Raw genomic sequence first — 20,932 nt, forward strand, 5'->3', positions numbered from 1 at the left:
CACAGGAGTCCACATCCAGCCCCCCTGCCAGCCCTATAGCCTCAACACAGAGGGACTAGCGACATCTAGTGGCAGAGAGTAGCACCGAGGACGTCAGACTCATGTATGGATCATTTCACTGACCTCAACAGTATAAATCACGAACTAACCACAGAGAAAAAGGCTATACAAAACAGGATGAGTGGGCTTATGGACCTAAAGATACAGGTTCAAGGTTCTGGAGTCAAATGAGATTGATGAGTTCCAGGAAAAGACTGATGCAAAACAAAAAAGAAACGAGCCACTAATGCCGGCAGTGTTGCATATTTCTCAATATTATATTTAACAATTTCCTGGAAGTAAACTGGACTTTGATTAAATGTAAATAAGTCCATGTGAAATTAAGTAAAAAGGGAACTCAGTTTTTGTGCAGAGAAAAAATGGCTTTCCACGATAAAGAGAGAGATCTGTCAACACAAATTTCAAGATCTGGTATAAAGTGAAAGAGACTTTGCATCATGGAGTTACAAACCTGACAAAACTGAAGTTATAAGTGGAGCAGAAGAGTCCAGCTCGGTGAATAGAATAATTAAAAAGAAACTCCACTGGAGCACATGATGCACCAAGATGAATGGCCTGCCACCAGTTTAGACAGACCTTGTAGTGGAAAATTCAATATTTTGTCACTTTTAGGAGAAGAAACCATGTTTAAGAAGTAGTTTCAAAAGCATAAAAAGCAGTGTTAAGTGCTGTGATGTGGCAAAAAGCAGAGCTTACACAAGCAGAGCTGGAGATAATAAAAAAAAAGAGCAGTTCATAGTTTCAGTAATCTGTTTAAAGAGGAACCTTTACGAGAAAAAAATGCTTATTTGGAGATTATGGCCAGTTTTAGTTTTCTGAAGGTGCACGACGTCAGCGGCTTAGAAGGGTTTTGTCAAGCTCAGCATCCAACAATGAAGGAGGAGCTACTCAAGTACAGATCAAGTGGACAATGTGGAGCCTGGAGAGAAGGCCAAAGAGGAGGCCGGCATTATGTGTCATTCTAGCAACAGGAACAACGGATCGCAGATCGTCCTTCTGAGTAGAGACAGAGGTGGTTAAACAGAACAGAAAAGATCCTCATCAGCCTGCAAAAATACATTATTATAAATGTTGATTTCTGGCTGGTTGTTAAGCAGAGTCATTATCAACCAGCAGAAGACAGAATCTGACATAAGAGTAGACGAGCTACAGGAAGCTTTAAGTGCTCTGATCTGCCCAGAATTTGTGGTATAAGAAGAAGAATAATGACAGCCTTAATAAAGTTCAAACAATTTTTTCTTCTTTTTATTTCTAACAAGTGCCTCAGGGTCGGTTCTTGGTTTGAGAAAACTTTTTATTCGTCTCTGTGAACACGCGGAAAAGAGTCGGAAGGTAATTAGGGAAACCATCTCCACAGCAACAAAATGACTGCACACCCTTTTACAGTCCATATCTTGTACTTGAGATGTCTTCAAATAGGAAACTTGACCACTGAACATATGTGGTTATCATGACGTTTGCCAAGTGAGTTGGACCCTCTGACAGATATAACAAACATGGTCTTGTGTGTACAGTTTTTATTAAGAAATCAGGCAATATTTTGTTCTTAAATAAAATGACAGTACAGTTAAATGGATAATTAAGATACTTGCAGTCACACCGAAGAATAAGAAGTAAATATGAACCCCACCCTTTTCCTGGGAGGGCAAAATAAAACAAGCCATCTTCAAAGACTCACTCAGCACAAGCTGACAGTTCTAACAGAAAACCATCATCCGTTACTTTCCCATGGATGGAAGTCGACTAAATGCCACTTAGGCTCTGTATTAAATCTCAATAGAAAGCTATGATTGCACTGTCAGCACACTGCTCCCTCAGAGGAAAGACGGCTGTGAAACCCCTGTAATGTCCCTGCAGGGAATCGCATTGTGTGATGCTCAGCAGAGTGATCATTGTTATCACAGCTTCTAATGCGTTTTATGTGGTTTTAATGAGATGTCTGTCAAAGCCGTTACTTCCATCTCACTCCATAATCATTTGTAGCTTTGATTTTTGGAGTTATGTCGAACCTGAGGCCTGTCAGCTGTGTGAACGTTGGCCTTCCTAAGTGCAGATGTGGCCATTCGCTTTATTTCATCTTCCATTTTCTTCAGTGGCCACTAGAGGGTACTCAGATACAACCTTTTACAAAGGCTCAGAGGAAGCGTTACCTCTAAAAGGGATTTGATCTCGAGAGTTCAGTTTCTAATTTCTGTTTCACTTTATTCTTTAGGCTTTAATGTGACGTTGTTGCTTTGTTTGACCAGTGATACGAGAACGTGTTGAGCAGCATCTCAAGATTTTTGTTCAAGACTTGGAAAAGGCTTTGAGATGCAAGCTTGCCTTCTGATAAGTAAAGATTGAACAAAATTGATAATATTTTATGATAACAATAGTCTTCCTATATGTTCAAAGATGAGAAATACCTGAGTCTATAGTTCAATTCAGACACATTTATAACGATCTAATTCTTTTAGACTAAATTCCATTCAGCTTTGAAGGCAGATTATAAATCTTCAAACCTGTTAAGGATAAAACTTTATACAGTTAGAGGCCAAACTAGGAACTTTTGTTTAGAGTCCAGAGTGTGGAGGACATGCTTTTATTATTGTAAAGATATGTGGTGCTTTATATAGATATGGCTTTTATTTTTAAAGATTTGCTCAGACTGCATTATCCTTCTCTCTCTGACTCCATCTTTGCTGTAGTCCAAATTGAGAAATCCCAGAGAGCTGGAAACACTGCTTTGTGTTTAAGAGGACGGTAGATCAGTTAAGACCGTCCATCTGTGACCTTTTAGACGAGATAATGCAAGCGGCCGTCTCTGCCTCCTTTTCTGTGCACTAGTACTGCAATATGGTCTAAAAGCATATAAAAACCTCACTGAAAGAAACAGCCTCCAACACAGTGAATCTGATGGTAAACAACATTCTTTACTGTATATTTGTAGCATGAGATGCCGTATTACATAAAGCCTTCTTGATTATCCAGGACAGGTTTGTCCTGCTCAAATGTAGGAAAACATCTATAAAAATGCTTTCAAAGCATCTCAACATAAACATTAGATGAGTTTTTTTGTTGTTTTTCCTGAAGTTGAATTAGAGAAACTTTCTGACAAACTGTAATCGCATCTCAAAATTATTAATTTAAGTCCAATATTTAGTGTGTTTTTAGATCCATTTGGTCTCCACACACTCCTCAGGAGGACATATGGCCCTATAGATTCTAAAGTCGTCCGATATCACCAGTAGCCTGTTGATAACCTGTCCTCCCTTTCTGTTTCCAGGCTTGTATTGCGTATGTAGTAGGCTGAATGAGTGCTCCCCCCCCCCCCCACCCCAGTCTAAATTCCCCTCTGTCACTGCACACAGTCTGTGTTAAATATATGAACCCAAATACCCAAGTTGATCCAAACATTCATCCGTCGCCACCCCCCATGTACCACCACTGCTCTGCAGAAGACCACTCCTGAGTGTGGGGTTTGTGAAGCCAGCTCTCCTCACTGCTCCGGGCATTCCAGCTGAAACAACAAGGGAATTTCACCGCCCTACATCACCCGCCAAGGCCTGGCAAGTGAGATAGGTGAGGGTGGTGAGGATTACTTGATGGTATCCTTTTGGGAGCCTGCAGCCCAAACTCCACAGTATAGCATTACCTTCCTCACGTCGGCAGAGGACTAAAATAACAACAGGGCTTTGCCTCAGTAAAGCCCCGTGTGTCAGTAGCCAAACCATTGTCTTGTCTTCTTTACACTCAGTCTGTTGAGATAACATCAATCTAAAAAAGCAGGCTGGTAGCTGTCTTTGAAAAAGTTTATTAGACTGACATGCATAAACCTAATACAAGGTTATGACAATAGCTTTTGAGTGTACAAAGTGGGAGCTTGAACAATTTAATTACTCTCAGATGAATGATGAAATGTACTGAGGACAAAATAGAGTGGGAGCAAGACAGCAAAGTGTACTCATGCTCTTAACTGCCCATTTTTAGGGCCTCGAAAAGAACATTTTGTCAGGATCCTCCTTGGGTGTCACGGTACAGAAACAATGAAGCCAACATACAATTTGAGTAAATAGTCCATTTCGTCTTCACGGGCCCTGGGTAACCTTCAAGGGACTGGCTTTCTGTCAGATGGATACGTGGGCATAAAGGTTTACTCCTGGTCCTTTTCCTCTCCGTGAGTAATGATATGAACCAGGTTCTTGTAATCCAGATTCCCTGCCACATCAGGGGGGAAGGCAGCAAACATCTGCTCCATCTAACCGACAAGAAAGACAGACATTACACACAAGAACAACACCTCACTGCATAAAAGGGTGGGATGATTCACTGGTTGTGAGTGTGTTTTAAATACTTTTCATGGAAATGAGTCGTGGAAACATGCGGTCGTCATGATGACGCTCATGCTCAAAGCAATCTGCTATTATGGTGATAATTTGTGTAAAAAGACCAGTGTACCTCTTCAGCAGAGAATCGGTCGGCCTGCGTTGTTAGCATCTGTGTCACACTGCAGAAGGAAAGAAAATGTTTTCACACCAGAAGGAAATGTGCGGACAATAACGATCTGTACTTGGGCGAACGATTACAGTCGTAAATGTTGAGGGAAAGCTTTGCGACACTGCTTACAATGCATTTTTCATACTGCAAAATGACATGGTGGAAAAGGTGTGCTTTGTCACTTACTAGTCCTTCCTCAGCACACCTTTCCCTTCAGGATCAAAGACTTTAAATGCATTGAGGATGGTCTCCTCTGGATCAGCACCTGCGTAGATTAAGGAAACCATCAAACCTCTCGAACCGCATCTATATTTACGCTTTCCTTGCCTCACTCGAGTGTTTATATCTCCGGTTAGATTAGCATCATATGCATCCTCACCTTTCAGTTTCTCACCAAACATGGTGAGGAAGACTGTGAAGTTGACTGGACCCGGAGCCTCTTTGAGCATGTCATCAATCTCTTCCTGTTTCACATTCAGACGTCCTGCGGCACCAAATTGTCAACACGAAAATGCAGCATGAGCAGAATGAATAGATCAAGTTGTTGTATAGCTAAAAAAATATGCAATGCTGCTGATCCACCATCTGCTTTCCATTCTAGCTCATGATTACTTTACAAAGACAGTGGCCACCAAGCTAACTGAATATGGATGTCAGGATACCAAGAGCAGCAAAAGTGTCCCTCAGATCATTCTTGTCAATGAAGCCATCTCTGTTCTGGTCCATGATGGTGAAGGCCTGGGATCAGAGCATACAAAAAGGCACATAAATGAGTTTTTAAAGTGATTTTTAATAAGTTACTGCTGCAGAGAGCAGCCAAATGTTCTGAACTCCTCTGAAAGAATAATCACTGTTACAAGAATCAAGGGAAGAAAGGCAATTCATTAGATTACAGTGTGTGTGTGTGTGTGCATGTGTGTGTGTGTATGTGTGCCAGGTCTATAGATGAGCTGGATGAGCACTGTTAAGTATTTATAACACGCCAATCCCCCCTCAGTCTGGCATCCAGAGCTTGTCTAGCAGTTCATCTCCAGCCTAATCACCGATGACAAAGTCTGAATGTGTGGGCACCAGCGACCCTCATTCCAACATACCACAAGTCTCACTGTTGTGAAGCCAGCGGCAGGAAAATAGACAGGTGGACATACTGTTGCGATGAACAATGGAAAGACAAAGAGGGGAAGTAGCTGGAGACCTAAACTTGTTGCCTTATAGATCAATATAGAAACACTCGGGTCAGAATCCCCAACACGGTGAACTAACTTTTTCATTCATACACCATTTCTTCTATTCTTTCGTCATTCTGTGAGCCTGTGGGAGTGCATTGGATCGGCAGCTTTCACCTCTTTGAATTCCTGTATCTGGGTCTGCTCAAACATGGAGAACACATTGGAGTTGGCTCCCTCTGCTGCTCTCTTCTTAGCTTTCTTGGGGGCCTATTAGCATAGATTAAAAAAAAGAGGAGAGTTGAGGCAGATTCTGGACGCTTGTTAAAGTAAAATCTGAATAAAATGGCTTAATGAGTGAAAATTTGTGTAAAAAAATGGCTATGGGAGTTGGGCTACAAAAAACTCCCAAATGCATGAAGCTTTTAGCTAAGTTTAATTAAGCTGCAGTTCTATACCTGTGAAATAAAAATCTGTTTTAGACATATTAAGGCTGCAGCTGATTTTACATACAGCATTTATTAAAGCAAAGATTCTCTTTTTTTCATAAATGATGTGCAAATTAGAGTACAGAATTATTTCAGTCAGCTGTTAAAATTAAAAGCAGCATCCTTCAATACCAGAAAAAAAAAAAAAAAACATCAGCACACACATCAACTTACCATGTCTGAGCAGCTGGGACGTCAAACCAACAGCGATGCCAGTGAACAATGGGGAGATTGTGGGTGGCCTTTTGTAGCCCCAAGCCCCAGCTCCACTGGATGATATTTATAAACTATGTCCTCTTTAGGAAGTGACAGGTAAGTGATGCTTCATACAGCACATACGGTAACGCTTGCTCGCAAAAAAAAAACAACAACAAAAAAAAAACAAGCCCACAGACAACAGCCCGAACCATGACTGGCATTGGACAAAGAGGGTAGAAAAAATAGTCTGGAATATCAAGAGCCGACTGAAGGTTAAAGCCTTCCATCATCCAGAGTACAGTCTGCACTGCCAGAACTCCAAACCTTATTTTTTAGTGAACAAAAATGGCACGAGTTTAAAAACAAAAAGGCTGGACTGGTTGTTCTGTGAAAAAAAAGATGAATTGTGTTCTCTTCACTGCAATGGCAAGAGAATAAAAGTCTTCCTGTCAGATGATATATTCTATGATCAGAAGGTTTAAATCCCCTCTTGGTTTCATAAACCAAGCTGAACTTTGTGTTAAAAAGCCCTTCAGAGATCGACACGTACAATTAAAGCTCTGAAAAGCTCTGAGGTCACGGACTCTCACCCACAATACTATAATCAACTCATAATTTGATATTCTGATCAGTGCGCCAATCATGTCTTCTTTTCGTTTTAGAGAAGAAAAAAAAGAAAAGATGAGAGTGCTTGAAAATCCCCAGCTCATTAAGTGTAATTTAGTGACCTGTCAGGAATGAGTGAGAGCCAAACTTACTCTCATCGGCTTCTTCACATCACTGGTGCTGGCTCATCTCTCTCTCCCCCCAGAGCCATGTTACAGTGACACAGCCTTTACGCATGTCCTAATTAACCTAAAAGGTGCACAACAAATGCATTTGTTGGTGTTTAAGTGTCTGTCTTTCTCTATTCCATTCATCTCTCCTCTATGGGAGCTATGCTGTGGGGCAGCCATTCCTGTCATGAAACAGATGGACAGGATGCTTTAAATGTATAAATCAAATAATGACAGGCAATGAAGTACACAGGCAAGGGAAGGGAAAGGCGTCAAATGATGTCTGCAATCTTCCGCTGAGCACTACACTGCTGTTAGCATTGCAGAGTCCGTGAAAACAAAGCTCATGAATGTCAACAGCAGTAAGTGTGACATGCTGAAGTGCAACACGGGACACGTCCTTACAATGTGCCACGTCTCTATGCACCATTAACAAGTCATCCAGTGTCACTTGCGGCTCCCTGGTCAAGGAAAGCGACAGTGTGTGAAAATGAGCTAAATGGGCCGAGGTTAGGAGGTGAGGCCACAGGTGTGCGATCTATATAAGGAGAGGCGCTGAAAGCCTCCTTGCACTCGGGCCCCCTCGCTGTCAAACACACTGTTGAGGATGAACTTACAGCAGCTGCCGTCGGTGTCATCTCACAGTGTGGTGCGTACAAGGAGGTCAAAATTAGACGAGTTATTGTTAACCGACGAGGCGGGGCTATTGTTGAAAACTTTTCTTCCTCGGCTCGTCTTGGATCCCAGCGGCCGCTGCGGCCTCTGTAGCTGGACCGGCAGGCTATTCAGACACCTAGAAATAGACGAGCCTCTTCTAACACAGTGGATTTGGACAAATGGCCATTTCATTTGTAGTCTTAAAGAGTTTGGATGCCCAAGAGAAGGGGGGGGGGGGGGGGACCACCCTCTCCTCCTCTACCTTAAAAACAGTGTGGCGTTCTTTGTCCAATACTTAGAATAACTGGAAAACAGCAAACAACCACAAGGCACACATTGGAAGTGAAAGACAATGCTTATAATATTTAATATTCTGTGACAAAATCTCTACAGAGAACGCTAATTAAACATTTGTTAGCAGACATCAATATCATATCCAGCGTTACAGCAATATGATCAGGATCATGTGAAAGCATAAGGAAATTAAGAATATAAAAATAAAATCAAATAAGACGCATAACCCTTTTGTACAGAGTCCTGTAGACACCAAATGAAAATGTGCGTTGCATTTGGTATCCTCTTTTTTTTTTTGATGTTGTTGAACATTTAAAAACCAATAAGCCCGCTCTATTGTCTCGGTTTTAATACATTCAGGTTTTTTTTATGATTTTTTTTTTTTTATATTGATGTCGTTTTATTTTCAGTCAAAAAAAAAGAAAAAAGAGCCAGTCAAAGTTGTCTTAATGTCGACTGACACACTGGGCAAGTTAAAGTGAAGCATCTCACCTGCTTACATTCAAAGAACCTGACTAAAAAAAAATAAAATAAAAAATAAAGTCTTTATTTGCACGGGTCGGAGCATGATATGCAGAAACAAATTCGGATTTTGGCAGAATTTCTGATTAGACTGCACATCTTAACTTGCCAAGAAATAGAGAAATAAAAAAAAGAGGAGATTTAGTAACAATAGTCACATGAATTCACTGTGCAAATAGGTAATAGTTGAATGAAAGAAGATATTATTTTCACGTGCTTCGTTGGTGAATTGTGGGATAGAAATATAACCCAATGAGGCAGAAGCAGAAGACAACACTCCGTTTCATTTCAGATATACATGTCCATGCCATTTACGAATCAGGAGAAAAACAAAGATTATTTTCATCTTCACCTTTAACAATTTTGGGTTATATACAACAGTAAGGGACACTGTACAAAAAGAAATGCTCAAGTACGATGCTGTAAGCTTCAATCATGATTTCTTTTTTTTTTTTTCCCCCTCATCCCCTCTGACGGATGGAAAAGCATAAACGAGTTTGATCCAGATACAATCACTCACTTGATAAAGGACGTTAGCACATATTAAAAGATTACTCATCAGACATTCAAGAGGACACTTTATCACTTTTTTCTTTAACAAAAATAGACACGGCTTGTCCAGCCTTGAAATTCCCTCTCAGTATATATATAAAATTATGTCTTGTCTATTTACAGTCAGATTGCGTTCTGAAGGATTAGAAAGGTCCTGCTCCATTGCTGCTGGGGATTGTGGGTAGTGCACTTTTAGTGTCAACCTTTCGGGGCCAGACAGTAATCTAGTGTGTGGTTCCACAGGGAAGTTTGGGAGGCTATGGGGGTTCAGGGAGGGCTCACTCGTTTACTTTTTTTTTTCCCCACTTAATTTATTTGCTCTCCTGCTAGATCCTGTCAGCAGATGCCAGACAGGCGGCCGAGCCGAAGATGATTGTAATTAGCCGATGCTGATTGTGTGTTGACATGTCAGCGCGAGGCTGGAGTCAGAGGTACTGCTGGATGTCCAGCAGGTGACCTGCTACACGTCTGCCCTGATCTGCAGCTACTGTGGACAGAGTCGAGCTTGGACAAGGAGCCAGTTGCGTTAATTGCATGCATTATTTTTAGTCAGCCAATTTGCTACAGCTGTGCTTATCTCTTCTGATCACTACAGTCTGAAGTTAGGTGAAACTAACAAAACCCACCGGGGACAAGTCTTAACCTGACAACAGTTTTTCTTTGTAGAAGAAATTGTATCTAATCAGGAATCCCTACTGGCGCTGAAAAACATCATAAAAACCTTCTCAGGTAGTTAATATGGCATTCGGTTGTTCTTTATTGAAAAAATAACCTGATTCTAAAGACATCTCTTCATTTTCTCTAGTTCACGCTCCGTGTTCTGACAGCTACAGTTGTTTTCCTGTTTGGGTCTTTCAGTTTAGGCAAAAACAGATGTGTGGCAGTGTTTCATCATGAGTTGGTGACATCTCACTGTTTCTCTGCTTTGTCTTTCCAAAGATGAATTTCTCTGTCCATGATGGATATGCGGCTCTGCTGCCTCTCAAACAGACGACTGGTCCCACACCTGAAGGATAAAGGTAAATTCAGGTACATAGATTATTGATTATTGTTTAGCTATGATTATTTCAGATGTGTGCACACATTATTTTAATAAAATAACACAAATCTGTGAGTCTCAATCCATGCCTATATGCCAGCATAATAACCTCTACACTGACAGTTCTACCATGTTGATGTTTAATGTGATAGGGAATAAAGGTTTAGCATTCTACAATGTGCTACTTGGTGCCAAACCAAAGTACTGAACCATATGAACTGATGATGCAAAGTCAGAGTAAGGATTAATCTGCCTTTTAAGATTTACAGCAAATGAACAGAAATCTACGCAGGTTTCATGGTAGAAGTTCAATAGAATTCCCTTAAAACAATGCAGGGATCCGTTAGGGATCACTGAAATAATGTCTCGTACCTTTAAATGTCTTGGTACACTGATGTAATAAGCAGAATTAGGCACAAATGGCAAACCTTGTTCACAGGGTTTATGGGCGTGCGTCCAGAACCAGTATGAAGCCTCTGACGCTCTTCGAATCGTCCAGGAGACCTCTCCCTTCGAACATCCATCATGCGGCCCGGGGAGCGGTCCATGCGAGGGTCTGCCATGGCCCTGCCCGGGGAACGCTCTAACCTGGGGTCGGCCATGGCCCTGCCAGGAGAACCGCCCATCCGGCTCTCAAGCATTCTGCCGGGAGACTTCTCTCTTTCCAGGGGACGGCTGGGTGACTTGTCTCGTCGAAACTCCGTGCGAGCCTCTCTGTAGCGGTGGGGTGTGCCGGGATCTCCGTGGACAAGAGGATTGGCGGCAAGCCGTTTAGAGATGTGCTCATTGTAGGAGGGAGGCCCACGCTTGTTAGGGCTGTAGTGAGGAACCAAGGCATAGAGACGTACCCACGAGGTTGGTTAAAGGGAAATATGTTCTGTGTCTCGGGTCACGGGCTTTGCTCGGCACTGTAGGAGCCAGGTTGCTTAGAGGATGAGGTGAGGATAATAAACTCACAATAAAGGTTCACAGTTAATCTAACAGATTTAACAAAGTTTGCATTGTCATTTGTGATTAGAGGCGACTGAAAGCCTCAACCCTATTTAGTGTGCTAATTGAGATATGAGTCAGGGGCTGACATTCAGAGCAAAGCTTTGACGGAGAGTCAAACTGTAAAAGACCAGTCTCAGGAAACAGAGTCTTTATTCAGCAATTTCCTTTCAACAATCGCCAGGCGGAAATTCAAAGGCCGTAAAATAAGAAAAATAAATAAAAACTCTAATATATGTCTTAAGATCTATTACAGATAAAAAATGAACCCCTCTTCCTGCAAAAAACAAAAACAAATGAGGGAGTCACTTTCTTTTCTAACAAGTCTAAACATCAGAGTAATTTAGCCATCACCACCAACCTGTGCCCTTCAGTGCCAGTTAAGCTCAGTGACCCGTCAACACCAGTGTACACACAAGAGGACAGTGCTCTTAGAAACCTCTCACAACAGTCTTTAAGCTAGTACAGCAGACCTTACCTCATCTAAAAAAGAGAAACAAATGATTCACTAAGTTGTTCAAGTGAATGAAGAAATATGGGGGGGGGGGGCAGGCATTTAAAAAAATTAATCTTCTACCTTTATCTCAAGATTTAATTTCCATCTTCAGGTTCATTATTCACTGAACAGAATGAATTGTCACTTTTCCCTCTGGGTGTTATCGTAATTTATTCTCCTTCAACAGAAAAATGAAGGCATGGATATAATTTATTAATGCGCATGCCTACAGAAAGTAGTCTAAACCTGATAAAATGTATAATAGAATTTAAGTCAGCAAGTCTCATAAACATCACAGACTTGGTTCCACAATTGATGCCAGCTCTCTCACTCCTTGCCAGCTTTTGATGCTTAGTGCCAAAGTCAAATTTAAGACAGAGCAAACAAAATAAGGAAAGAGTTTAGGGGGTGCCTTGTGGATCAAATGCGTCCCAAAACTAAGACCCTAGAGAATTAAAGATAACAGAAGGTGCTTGTGAGCTGAGGCAGCTTTATCATTTTGTGTGTTGTTACCTGCGTCCGGAGCCGTTACGCTGAAGATCTCCACCTTCTTGACTCTGAAGCAGGTTTCCTTTGCAGCAAATGACCCGCAATTTGTTTTGGTAGGACGAAGCCAGATAGATGGCTCCCGAGGAGATGGCAGGGCCAAGGTAGCGTGGGTTTGGGATGTCCAAGTGTGCGTATGAATGTGGCCTTGAAAGAAAGAAAGAAAGAAAGAAAGAAAAAAAAAAAAAAAAAAAAATGCACCCTTCAGACGATGGCGTAACTTTGGAGGCTTGGCATTCAAATGAGTAAATGAGAAAACAAATAAAAAGAGAACAATCTTACCCAAGAGCAGCGTGGCCCTGAATCTCAATAACATCCAGAGAGTTGAAGTAGGTCACAAACAGGTAGGGCTCTCTATAGGCTGAAACACCAACATTTCACTTACATCAATGATGCATTTTCTCTTGTAGAACTAACAAAATTAAAGTTGTTTTTACAGGATACACTGAAGGTAAAAAAAAAAAAAAAGAGATTTACACTAACCAAATGAGAGCGGCAGACGGCTCCATTTGATATCATCCGTTCTGCTCCTGCGTCCATATGCATCCACAAACACACCAAACTCTGCAAGAAAAATCACAGTTATTAGTCAAAATGAGTGAATGGTAAACATGACTGAAAGCACAGTCTCAATAGAAATAAAAATAAACATTGCTCATCAGCAAAAGCTTCTCCTCTCCAGTGGGCTCAACTGGGTGAATGATGTGCTCTACATGTGTGCCCACACAAATAAATGTCTAACCATGGAAACAGAGCAGGTATTCATCTTTCTGCGGGGCTGTGGTGACCTGGATGATGGAAATAGGAAAGCTGTGGGAGGATGCGGCGAAGACAGCCGAAGCTAGCGTAACGTCGTTTTTATCCAGGAACTCTGCAGAAAGAAATCATCAGTGTCAGTTGGTTCATTCGGGTGGGAATGTTGAAACGAGGCAGCGACAGAATCGCACCTCTGTAGACTTTGATGGAACACCATCTGGTTGTCAAGAAACAATACTTTAAACTATAACAGCCTACCTTCCAGCACATATTGCTTCATCTCGATCTCATAGAACTTGTTGGTGCCAATAATGATACTGTAGCCGGTGAAGTGAATACAGCTGCAGGGCTCAGAAGTCTCAATCTCCTGCAAATACAAACAAAGTCAGCTGAGCTATCGCTTCCAACTCACATCTAGCATTCACACCACCACACAAACCCGTAAACACACCATCTATGAGCTATTAACCTTTGAGGCTCATTCACCTTTCTGATGCAGAACTTGTTGAGGCTTTCATTGTGTCGCAGGATTGTAATCTTGTTAGGCATGGCGGCACAGATGCAGATCCCATTATCAATCTGTAAAGAAAGAACTCAAATCAGGAGATCTGCAATTAGACACCTCGCTGCATTGTTGTTTTTCAGAAGCTTATTAACTGTGACTGAGTGCAGCTCTAGAGGGATTTTATTCTGTGCAGGTAACCATCTGACTCACCTTTCCAGAGGAGAAGAGGTGGCATCCTTTGACTGTCTCAAAGATGAAGGGGTTGAGGTCAGGCTGAGCGGGGAGATGGGACTGTGACAAAGACTGTTTCACCTTCTTGATCTCCACCAGACACAGAGCCCTCTCCTCCCCTGAGTGACACATCAATCACACCATGCATGAGATTTACAAACAAATGAGCAGCATATTTCACAGCATTTCCACAAAACATGTTTATTCCTAAGTGGATGTGGCAGGTTCTAAAAAAAAAAAAAAATGGAGGAATAAACATCTGCTACAGTGAATATTTATAACAGAGGATCCTTCCTGAGTTGCTAGGTAAAAAAAACTAAAATGATTAATTAACAGTTCTTTATAATTACTTATGACAGCTTCCATTTACTGACCAGTGATCATCAGCAGCTTATCAAGCTCCTTCAGGATCTGGATCTGGAAGACGGAGGTCAGGCCAGGGATGTGGGTCAAAGAGTTCTTTATGACGTTCAGAGCATACAAACCCTCCTCAGAGCCAACCAAGACGATCTGGACAAAAAAAAAAAAAAGAAAAGAGGAGCATCATAACAACTTGACAAGTGAAACATTCATCGGGGTGATGTAACAGTGAGAGAAACTGTCAAACCACCAGGATGAAATGCTTTATATTCCCGTGTCTCAGTTTACAGAGTAAATCTTTCTGCCAAGTACCTGGTCAGTGAGAGGCAGAGTGCAGTTGATGTCCAAACGGTCATCACCCTCCAGTTTCAGCAGAGAATTGCCGAGAAGTTTCTATTGAAAGAAAAAAAGAAAAGGAAAAAGGAGAAAAAAACGGAAAGGGGGAGGAGGTAGGTTAAAAAGACATCCTGTAAATCAGTTTGGCATTTAGTAAGACAAGCTAACAGAGCGAGGGTGACAGCCAGACAGCCTTCACAAACACCAAATTAGTAAAGCACCCATATAATTTGGCTGTATTCATGTACAAGCTGGCGATGTCTGCACCAGACAACTCATATCTTTCCTCCAAATACAAATGAAATCAGAAAATCATTTTATTCTAGTTAGCTGAAGTATTATTTCTAACACCTTAAAACAGTTAGTGTTTACACAACTGAATTATCTGAAAATAACATTTAAAAAAAAAAAAAAGAAAAGAAAAGGAAGTCTCGGTAAATGTTGTTTATACCATGGCCACTGAGAGTTTGGTGTACTGTCAGCTAACAATAAGGAATAGATTTCAGTTGGAATCTTAAATGTGCATCTTAGTGAGTGAATCTGGAAGTCAAAATGAGCCGATAGGAGGAATTAGAAAGAGGCTGCAGTGAAGCAGAGAGTCTGAGTCTGAGAGAAAGCTGCAGTGGAAAAAAAACAAAGACTGTGGAGGAAATCCTGCCAGAACTGCTCAGAAAATAAAAAGCTGAGGCGAGAGATTCCTCCTGAGGATGTGAAAGAGAGCATTACACAATGTAATCTCCCCCTGGACATATCCTTCTGTGCTAAATTAATTTCTATTTCCTGTCCTTGATGATTTGTGAAACTTGTAAGGATTTCAAAACTCTCGGCAGAGCCTTGAAAACTCCACATCCGCTGTTGACCAGTACAGCAAATGTACAGGAAGAACAGCACATTTTATGAATTACAAAACTGGAAGGCAAGACCTAAATCAACTTTACCTACATGGTAATACCGTGTAAATATGCTGATCCGAATGCTTTTTTTGATCACAGTGCTATTTTCCCAGTAAATGTAGCTGTAAGTCTTTAAAACACAAACCACTGGTGTCAGATTATGTTGTTGTTTTTTTTTAATACATTAATAAAAATCTTCAGCAAGCTTGCAAAGATGCTGCAACATGTTAAAGCCACGTGGGTAAGGAAGAGATATTTGTCAATAACATATGAATGTAATGCTTATCTGGTCACGTGAAAAAGAAAGCACTTTTTTTTTTTTTTTTTAAACTTTGGTTAACACAACCTGAGATGAACAACACCTGACATATTATACTGTGTTTATCAATTATCAAACAAAAAAAACTAAGCCAAAAGGCAGAAGTAGTGCGGAAAAACTACATACTGTACTGTCCTTACTGCATCCATAAGAATTGAGAAGGTAAGTAGCAGCCAGACCCAGCAAATCAAACTGTGAGCACCTATAGCAAACAAGAAGTTTTGGCAGCTGGTCTGGATCAATCAGATGATTGTTAATATTATGCAGAGAACAAAATACATCAGCAATAATCCGAGAGAAGCAATCGTTGCTACCCGTCAATCTGGAAAGGGTCATTAGTCCTATTTGGAGTCCACTCTACAGTGAGAACGAGACAGGTTTCAAACTGCCCAGGAGTGGACGTCCCACTAGGATGAACCCGAGGTCAGACTGCAATGCACAGAGAAATTGCAAAAACCCCAAGAGCTACTTCTCAGACTCCACAGGCCTCAGTTAGCATGTTAAATGTTCAAGTTTATGACATAACAGTTGAGAAAAAACTGAACAAGCCTTTTCTTTTTTGAAGGGTTGTCAGAAGAAAACATCTTCTCTTTGAATAAACATGGCAGCACAGCTTAGAAAGTTGCGTCTGAACAAACCACAAGACATCAGGAACAATGTCCTTTGGACAGACCAGACCAAAGTGCAGATGTTTTGCCATAATGTGCTGACATGCTGCGTTTGGTTTTTGCCAAACACCTCATAGCAGCTGCCAAGCATGGTGGTAGAGAGGTGATGATTTGGGCCGGTTCTGCAGTCCCAGAACCTGGGCACCTTGCAGCCAGTAGGTTAACCACGAACTCCTCTGTATACCAAAGTATTCTAGAGTCAGATGTCTCAGCGGGCCAAAATTCCTCCACAACTATGTCATACAGAAAAGGATTACTTTCAAGTTATTGCTGCTAAAAGTGGTTCTAACCATGGTTCAATAAATAGCACTGACATACAGTATGTCATGTTGTTATTCATGAAGCTGTATTTTATTATGTCCGGATATGTAAAACCTGACAATTAATAGTTAGCATACTTTCTTTTTCACATGACTGTATGCAGTGGGCTGCTTTCAGGCAAAAAGCTCAACTTTTAAATGCATTCTTTAATAGGAAAAGGCGACACTTTTTCGGACAAGCTGACATAAGTGTTTAGGGATAATCTAATAACACGATTTGCAAAAATCATTCAGAGCAGCAGAGACAAATAATAATGTCCTACAAAAGCTGCAAAACACAAACGAAAGAAAAATTCACACGTGAGCACAGCTGATGTCTGCAGTTAAGCTCAAATGTTTATATGTGTATATCATGTTTCACTGAAAGGGGGGGGTGCATTGCTTTTGCGGAAGCATGCATGACAGCATAGGACACCAAGTCAAATGTGTGCAGCAGCCTATTTACACCCATGCACTATGTACGTTTATGAGTAAATTGAACTGTTTTCAAGGGACAGCTGTTCTCACCGACCACGATCAGCAACTTTAGAGCAGTAACTGGCTTGCACTAAAATGCATCGGTGTCGTATGCGTAGTTGTGCACAGCAACTGCATGCTCAGTCGATCGGTTGACTGTGGCCCAAGCAGTCGTGCAGCTCATTACTGTACCTGAACCAGAGGGGATAGGTTCTTCTGTCTTTTAGAAACACCTGCCTACAACATGATCCACATAACCGAGTTGAATGGAGATACACACACACACACACACACACACAAACACACACAAACACACACACACACACACACACACACACAAACACACACCCAGACGGTTTAATCACATAGACAAAGACAAGGACAACAAATAAATACAGGATGTAGATGTTGAGAACATGCAGAAACAGAGAGAGAAGAAGGAGGGGAAGAAAAAGAGGTGAAGGCACTGGCTGATGTTTAATGAAAGCATTCAATACATCTTACCTAATTTTCACACCAAACAACACAACCATCATTGGCCTGAGGTACTACTTGTTACGGGCCTAATAATCAAGCTTGCAAAGTATAAAGTCGGCACTGGGCTGCTGTCACAGCTCATATACAAAAGTAAGCTTAATGTCTGAACCCCATCAAACCTGAAACATTTATCAATATTTTTATGTTAAAGGCACAAATTATACTTACAGCATCGGAATCCACTTTGTCTTTAGAGCCCCGGCTACCAGCCACGACTGACTCCAACACTGCCACCCAGCGCTGTTTGTCGGGGAAACTGGGAGCCATGAAGTAGAGAGACTGGCCTGGCCAACATGTGGTGTGGGGATGGGATTCCAGCTTTAAAATGTATGGGATGTCTGTGGTAAAGCATGAAAAGACGTATCAGTTGGCAACTCTGCCAGCAGCAGGATTTCACAGCTGAGCACAACTCTTCAGTAAATACTGAGATAGTTGGAATTACAAATATACGAAGGGTAGGTGAATATAGAGGATGATACAGTATACTTAAAGTTTTACAATACTGTATGTAGTATATCAAGATTAGCTGGTGCTGATTCGGTACCTGACTTGGCAGTGTTGATAAGCTCCGAGGCCCCAACAGCTCCATGAACGGTCACCTCTCCATCAGGCAAACAGAGCTCAAACTCGTCCTCAGCCTTTACACAATCTAGGGTGGTGGGAGCTTGATTTCAATAATGATCTACATTATGACAAGCTGCCGTAGGGAAACCTGGAGCAGTAATGATCAAGTTTAAAATGTCACAAAGAAAATTCATTCATCTTACTGACCTTCCCTGGGCTCTGTGTCATAAATGGACACTTTGGTTCCATCGAGAATCACATATTTCCTCTCCCAGCCTTGCTGCCCACGCTTGCCATTTCTATGTAAAGACATGCGTTTTAAAAAACAGACGAGTATCGGTGCTGTGTGTAACATGCTACGTATGTTAGATGTGGTGGTAAAAGACGTTGTTACCTGGGCTGCTTCATCCATCCCTCCAAGCGAACGTGCCCGCTGGCCTCTTTGACTTGCAGCGAAGGCGAGTTAGCCTTTTCTCTGCACAGCGCCTCTGAAAAGTGAGTAGCGTACTCAGCTGGCAGGCCGCAGGTGGCTGGCAGACACGGCGAGCATTTAGGGTGGCACAAGGTGTGGCACTCTGTAATGTGACAGCGAGAGGGCTAAAAACACTTACTTATGAGGGAGATGTATTTCAGAGACCAGACCCATGCTTGGGAGTACAAAGACTCAGTTATTTTAAATCATTTTCCTTCACATTCTATCATCATTTGTTCTGCTGCGAACGCAATAACTGAGAATTACAAGATGAATGCTCCCATTTTTCTTTTCCTTTTTTCCAAGACATGCTTTTGTTCTGCCACTACATTGTCGGTTTCTGGAGTGCATCAATCTTGCACATTTTTGTTCTAATCTAGGACTCATAAGAGTGGGATCTGTAATCCTAGTCAAAACAAGGCAAGTCTGATTCCACCGTGCAAGGGCTGTGGTACATGTCTCTTCCAGAATTAAAGTTAAAGCTGGCCAATAAAGTGACCTCTAAAATGCTTCCGCATTCCGACTGCCCAGCTACGGTGGACGATACAGACCTAGACAAGTAGCAGCCTGCCTTCCAAAATGAACGGTGTCCAGGCAGACGGCACATTTGGCAGCTCTCATGTTGAGGCCCACGGTGAAACGATGAGGGATGTTGTGGTGCATCCTTTCTTTAACACGACGGCCAAACTCTGCAATGCAAATGGAAAGGGTGGAATAAGAGTGCAGGGAAAGGAGTTCACAAAAGGAGGGAAATTTGGTAGCATAATATTCTATTAGAGTTTTAATCTCTGCAGCAGTCAGCAAAAAAAAATCTTAGATTAGATGCATCCTTCCAAGCAGTATGGGGCAATTTGAATAATGAATTGGTGAACTCGATTGCAGATATTAGGTATAAATGAGTGTTCCAGGACCTTAAAATAGCCAAATCAAATCAGATTTTACAAGCATGGAATGTATCAAAGTGTTTCTGGGTGAGAAGCTGCCTATGCTACCATATGCTATCTGATTTATGACTCCAGGAATGACACAGAGAAAAGAGACCATAGCATCACGTCAAACTTGGCCAATAAGAACAAAGTCTTTGGTCAAGTTGCAGTTGGCAAATGGACAGTAAAACAGATGTACAGCGTGATAATGAGCATGTGTGCACACAGCATAGCATGCATGTACAATGGATGAGCTCATGTGTTTGAGTAGACACACTGCTGTGACTGCTAACTTACTTTCAAATGTGACCCTCCTCTTTTCTGTGAGGAGCAACAGGAAAGAGACAGAAAGGAGAGAGCAGTCTCATAATAGCTAGGTGCAAGCAAAATAACATGGACATTAAGGAACCTGAATCACAAAGCAAATTTTCTTTTGTGGTTTCTGATGGAACCTGTGATGTCAGGTGACTGGGCTGGTGTGTCATGCTTTACATTTCCATACGAATGCAGCACTTTGGTGCTTGCATTTGATTTTTCCACAGAGCTTATTAAGTGATGAGTTGTTTACACTTCTGGGTGTGATACACCAGACAGGCTACACAGTAATAATATAAAGATGGAAAGATTCGGTGTCCATGGTGATCACTGCAGCAAAAATGTGTTTTAGCTCAGGCGACCATTTGTGTTACCTGGCTAATACACTGTTGCTTTACTTTGTGAAACAGGGCCAAGCAGGATTACCTTGGATGGATAACTAGTGAATCTTTGTGTGTTTCCAAGTCAGTCCATGTCCCTGGTTTAGTCATTCCCAGGTCGAACATGTTCTGAGCATAGTTATCCAACAATTTTTGCTTCATAATCCTGCTTTGTGAAACTGGCCATTGAGAGAATACACATACAACACACCACATAAACAAAACAAGTGACCAAGGAGTCAGTTTTTTAGCATAAGGTTGAACGCTCCTGTGAGGTCAACTGCACAGCGTCAGAAGAAGAAATCTGTGGTTTGAATTTGTGCCAGTTGTCTGGGATCGGTCTTTAGTTCACCTGTGCATTTGTTTGCTAGTTAAGTATATTTCTATCACTAACCTTCAGGTGTAGAAGTCTCCTTGCAGCGAGTGGAAGGGTTGAGCAGGCTGCTCGGATTGGGTTGATGTTCAGGAGATTTGACAATGGCCGACATGAGGATCTGATGTCGAGCCTGTGCTGGCGTGGAGGAAGCCACGTGTTCCTGTGCTTTGAAATGAGCCGCTACATCACCAGAGACAGAAGTTAGAACAGCAGCTGTTAGGCTGGAAAACATTTGACTCCATTTCAAAACAAAAATTA

The 20,932-nt window shown here is 41.7% G+C and overlaps 2 protein-coding genes across 2 annotated transcripts in view; both read right to left on the bottom strand.

Moving 5' to 3' along the window:
* Window positions 1-3,837: 3,837 nt before the first annotated feature.
* Window positions 3,838-6,456, bottom strand: myl2a (myosin, light chain 2a, regulatory, cardiac, slow). Its single transcript, XM_072382590.1, has 7 exons — window positions 6,365-6,456; window positions 5,880-5,972; window positions 5,199-5,274; window positions 4,916-5,020; window positions 4,723-4,801; window positions 4,498-4,546; window positions 3,838-4,297 (listed from the first exon to the last, which is right to left on the bottom strand). Exons 1-7 carry the CDS (start codon window positions 6,365-6,367, stop codon window positions 4,193-4,195), a joined length of 510 nt encoding a protein of 169 aa, XP_072238691.1. The 5' UTR covers window positions 6,368-6,456; the 3' UTR covers window positions 3,838-4,192.
* Window positions 6,457-8,157: 1,701 nt separating this feature from the next.
* Window positions 8,158-20,932, bottom strand: part of cita (citron rho-interacting serine/threonine kinase a) — a 35,864-nt gene continuing 23,089 nt past the window's right edge. Inside the window, exons 32-50 of the mRNA XM_072382591.1 lie at window positions 20,693-20,854; window positions 19,901-19,924; window positions 19,229-19,366; window positions 18,600-18,780; window positions 18,413-18,504; window positions 18,186-18,290; window positions 17,810-17,979; window positions 17,297-17,341; window positions 14,425-14,505; window positions 14,127-14,262; window positions 13,732-13,871; window positions 13,503-13,595; window positions 13,275-13,383; window positions 13,003-13,131; window positions 12,744-12,824; window positions 12,543-12,621; window positions 12,228-12,407; window positions 10,657-11,044; window positions 8,158-10,195 (exon numbers count right to left, since the gene is read on the bottom strand). Of these exons, the coding sequence (XP_072238692.1) occupies window positions 10,172-10,195; window positions 10,657-11,044; window positions 12,228-12,407; window positions 12,543-12,621; window positions 12,744-12,824; window positions 13,003-13,131; window positions 13,275-13,383; window positions 13,503-13,595; window positions 13,732-13,871; window positions 14,127-14,262; window positions 14,425-14,505; window positions 17,297-17,341; window positions 17,810-17,979; window positions 18,186-18,290; window positions 18,413-18,504; window positions 18,600-18,780; window positions 19,229-19,366; window positions 19,901-19,924; window positions 20,693-20,854 (2,357 nt within the window). The 3' untranslated portion in view covers window positions 8,158-10,171. The remainder of the gene's footprint in view (window positions 10,196-10,656; window positions 11,045-12,227; window positions 12,408-12,542; window positions 12,622-12,743; window positions 12,825-13,002; window positions 13,132-13,274; window positions 13,384-13,502; window positions 13,596-13,731; window positions 13,872-14,126; window positions 14,263-14,424; window positions 14,506-17,296; window positions 17,342-17,809; window positions 17,980-18,185; window positions 18,291-18,412; window positions 18,505-18,599; window positions 18,781-19,228; window positions 19,367-19,900; window positions 19,925-20,692; window positions 20,855-20,932) is intronic.

The sequence above is a fragment of the Leuresthes tenuis genome, unplaced genomic scaffold (assembly GCF_036924035.1).
Source record: "Leuresthes tenuis unplaced genomic scaffold, fLeuTen1.0.hap1 SCAF_3, whole genome shotgun sequence".
NCBI lineage: Eukaryota > Metazoa > Chordata > Actinopteri > Atheriniformes > Atherinopsidae > Leuresthes > Leuresthes tenuis.

Coding starts and splice junctions, on each gene's coding strand:
- myl2a (XM_072382590.1), bottom strand. Junction 5,021..5,198: donor GGACACTTTTGCTGCTCTTG/GTATCCTGACAT, acceptor TTGGTGCCGCAG/GACGTCTGAATGTGAAACAG. Junction 4,802..4,915: donor GTTTGGTGAGAAACTGAAAG/GTGAGGATGCAT, acceptor TAATCTACGCAG/GTGCTGATCCAGAGGAGACC.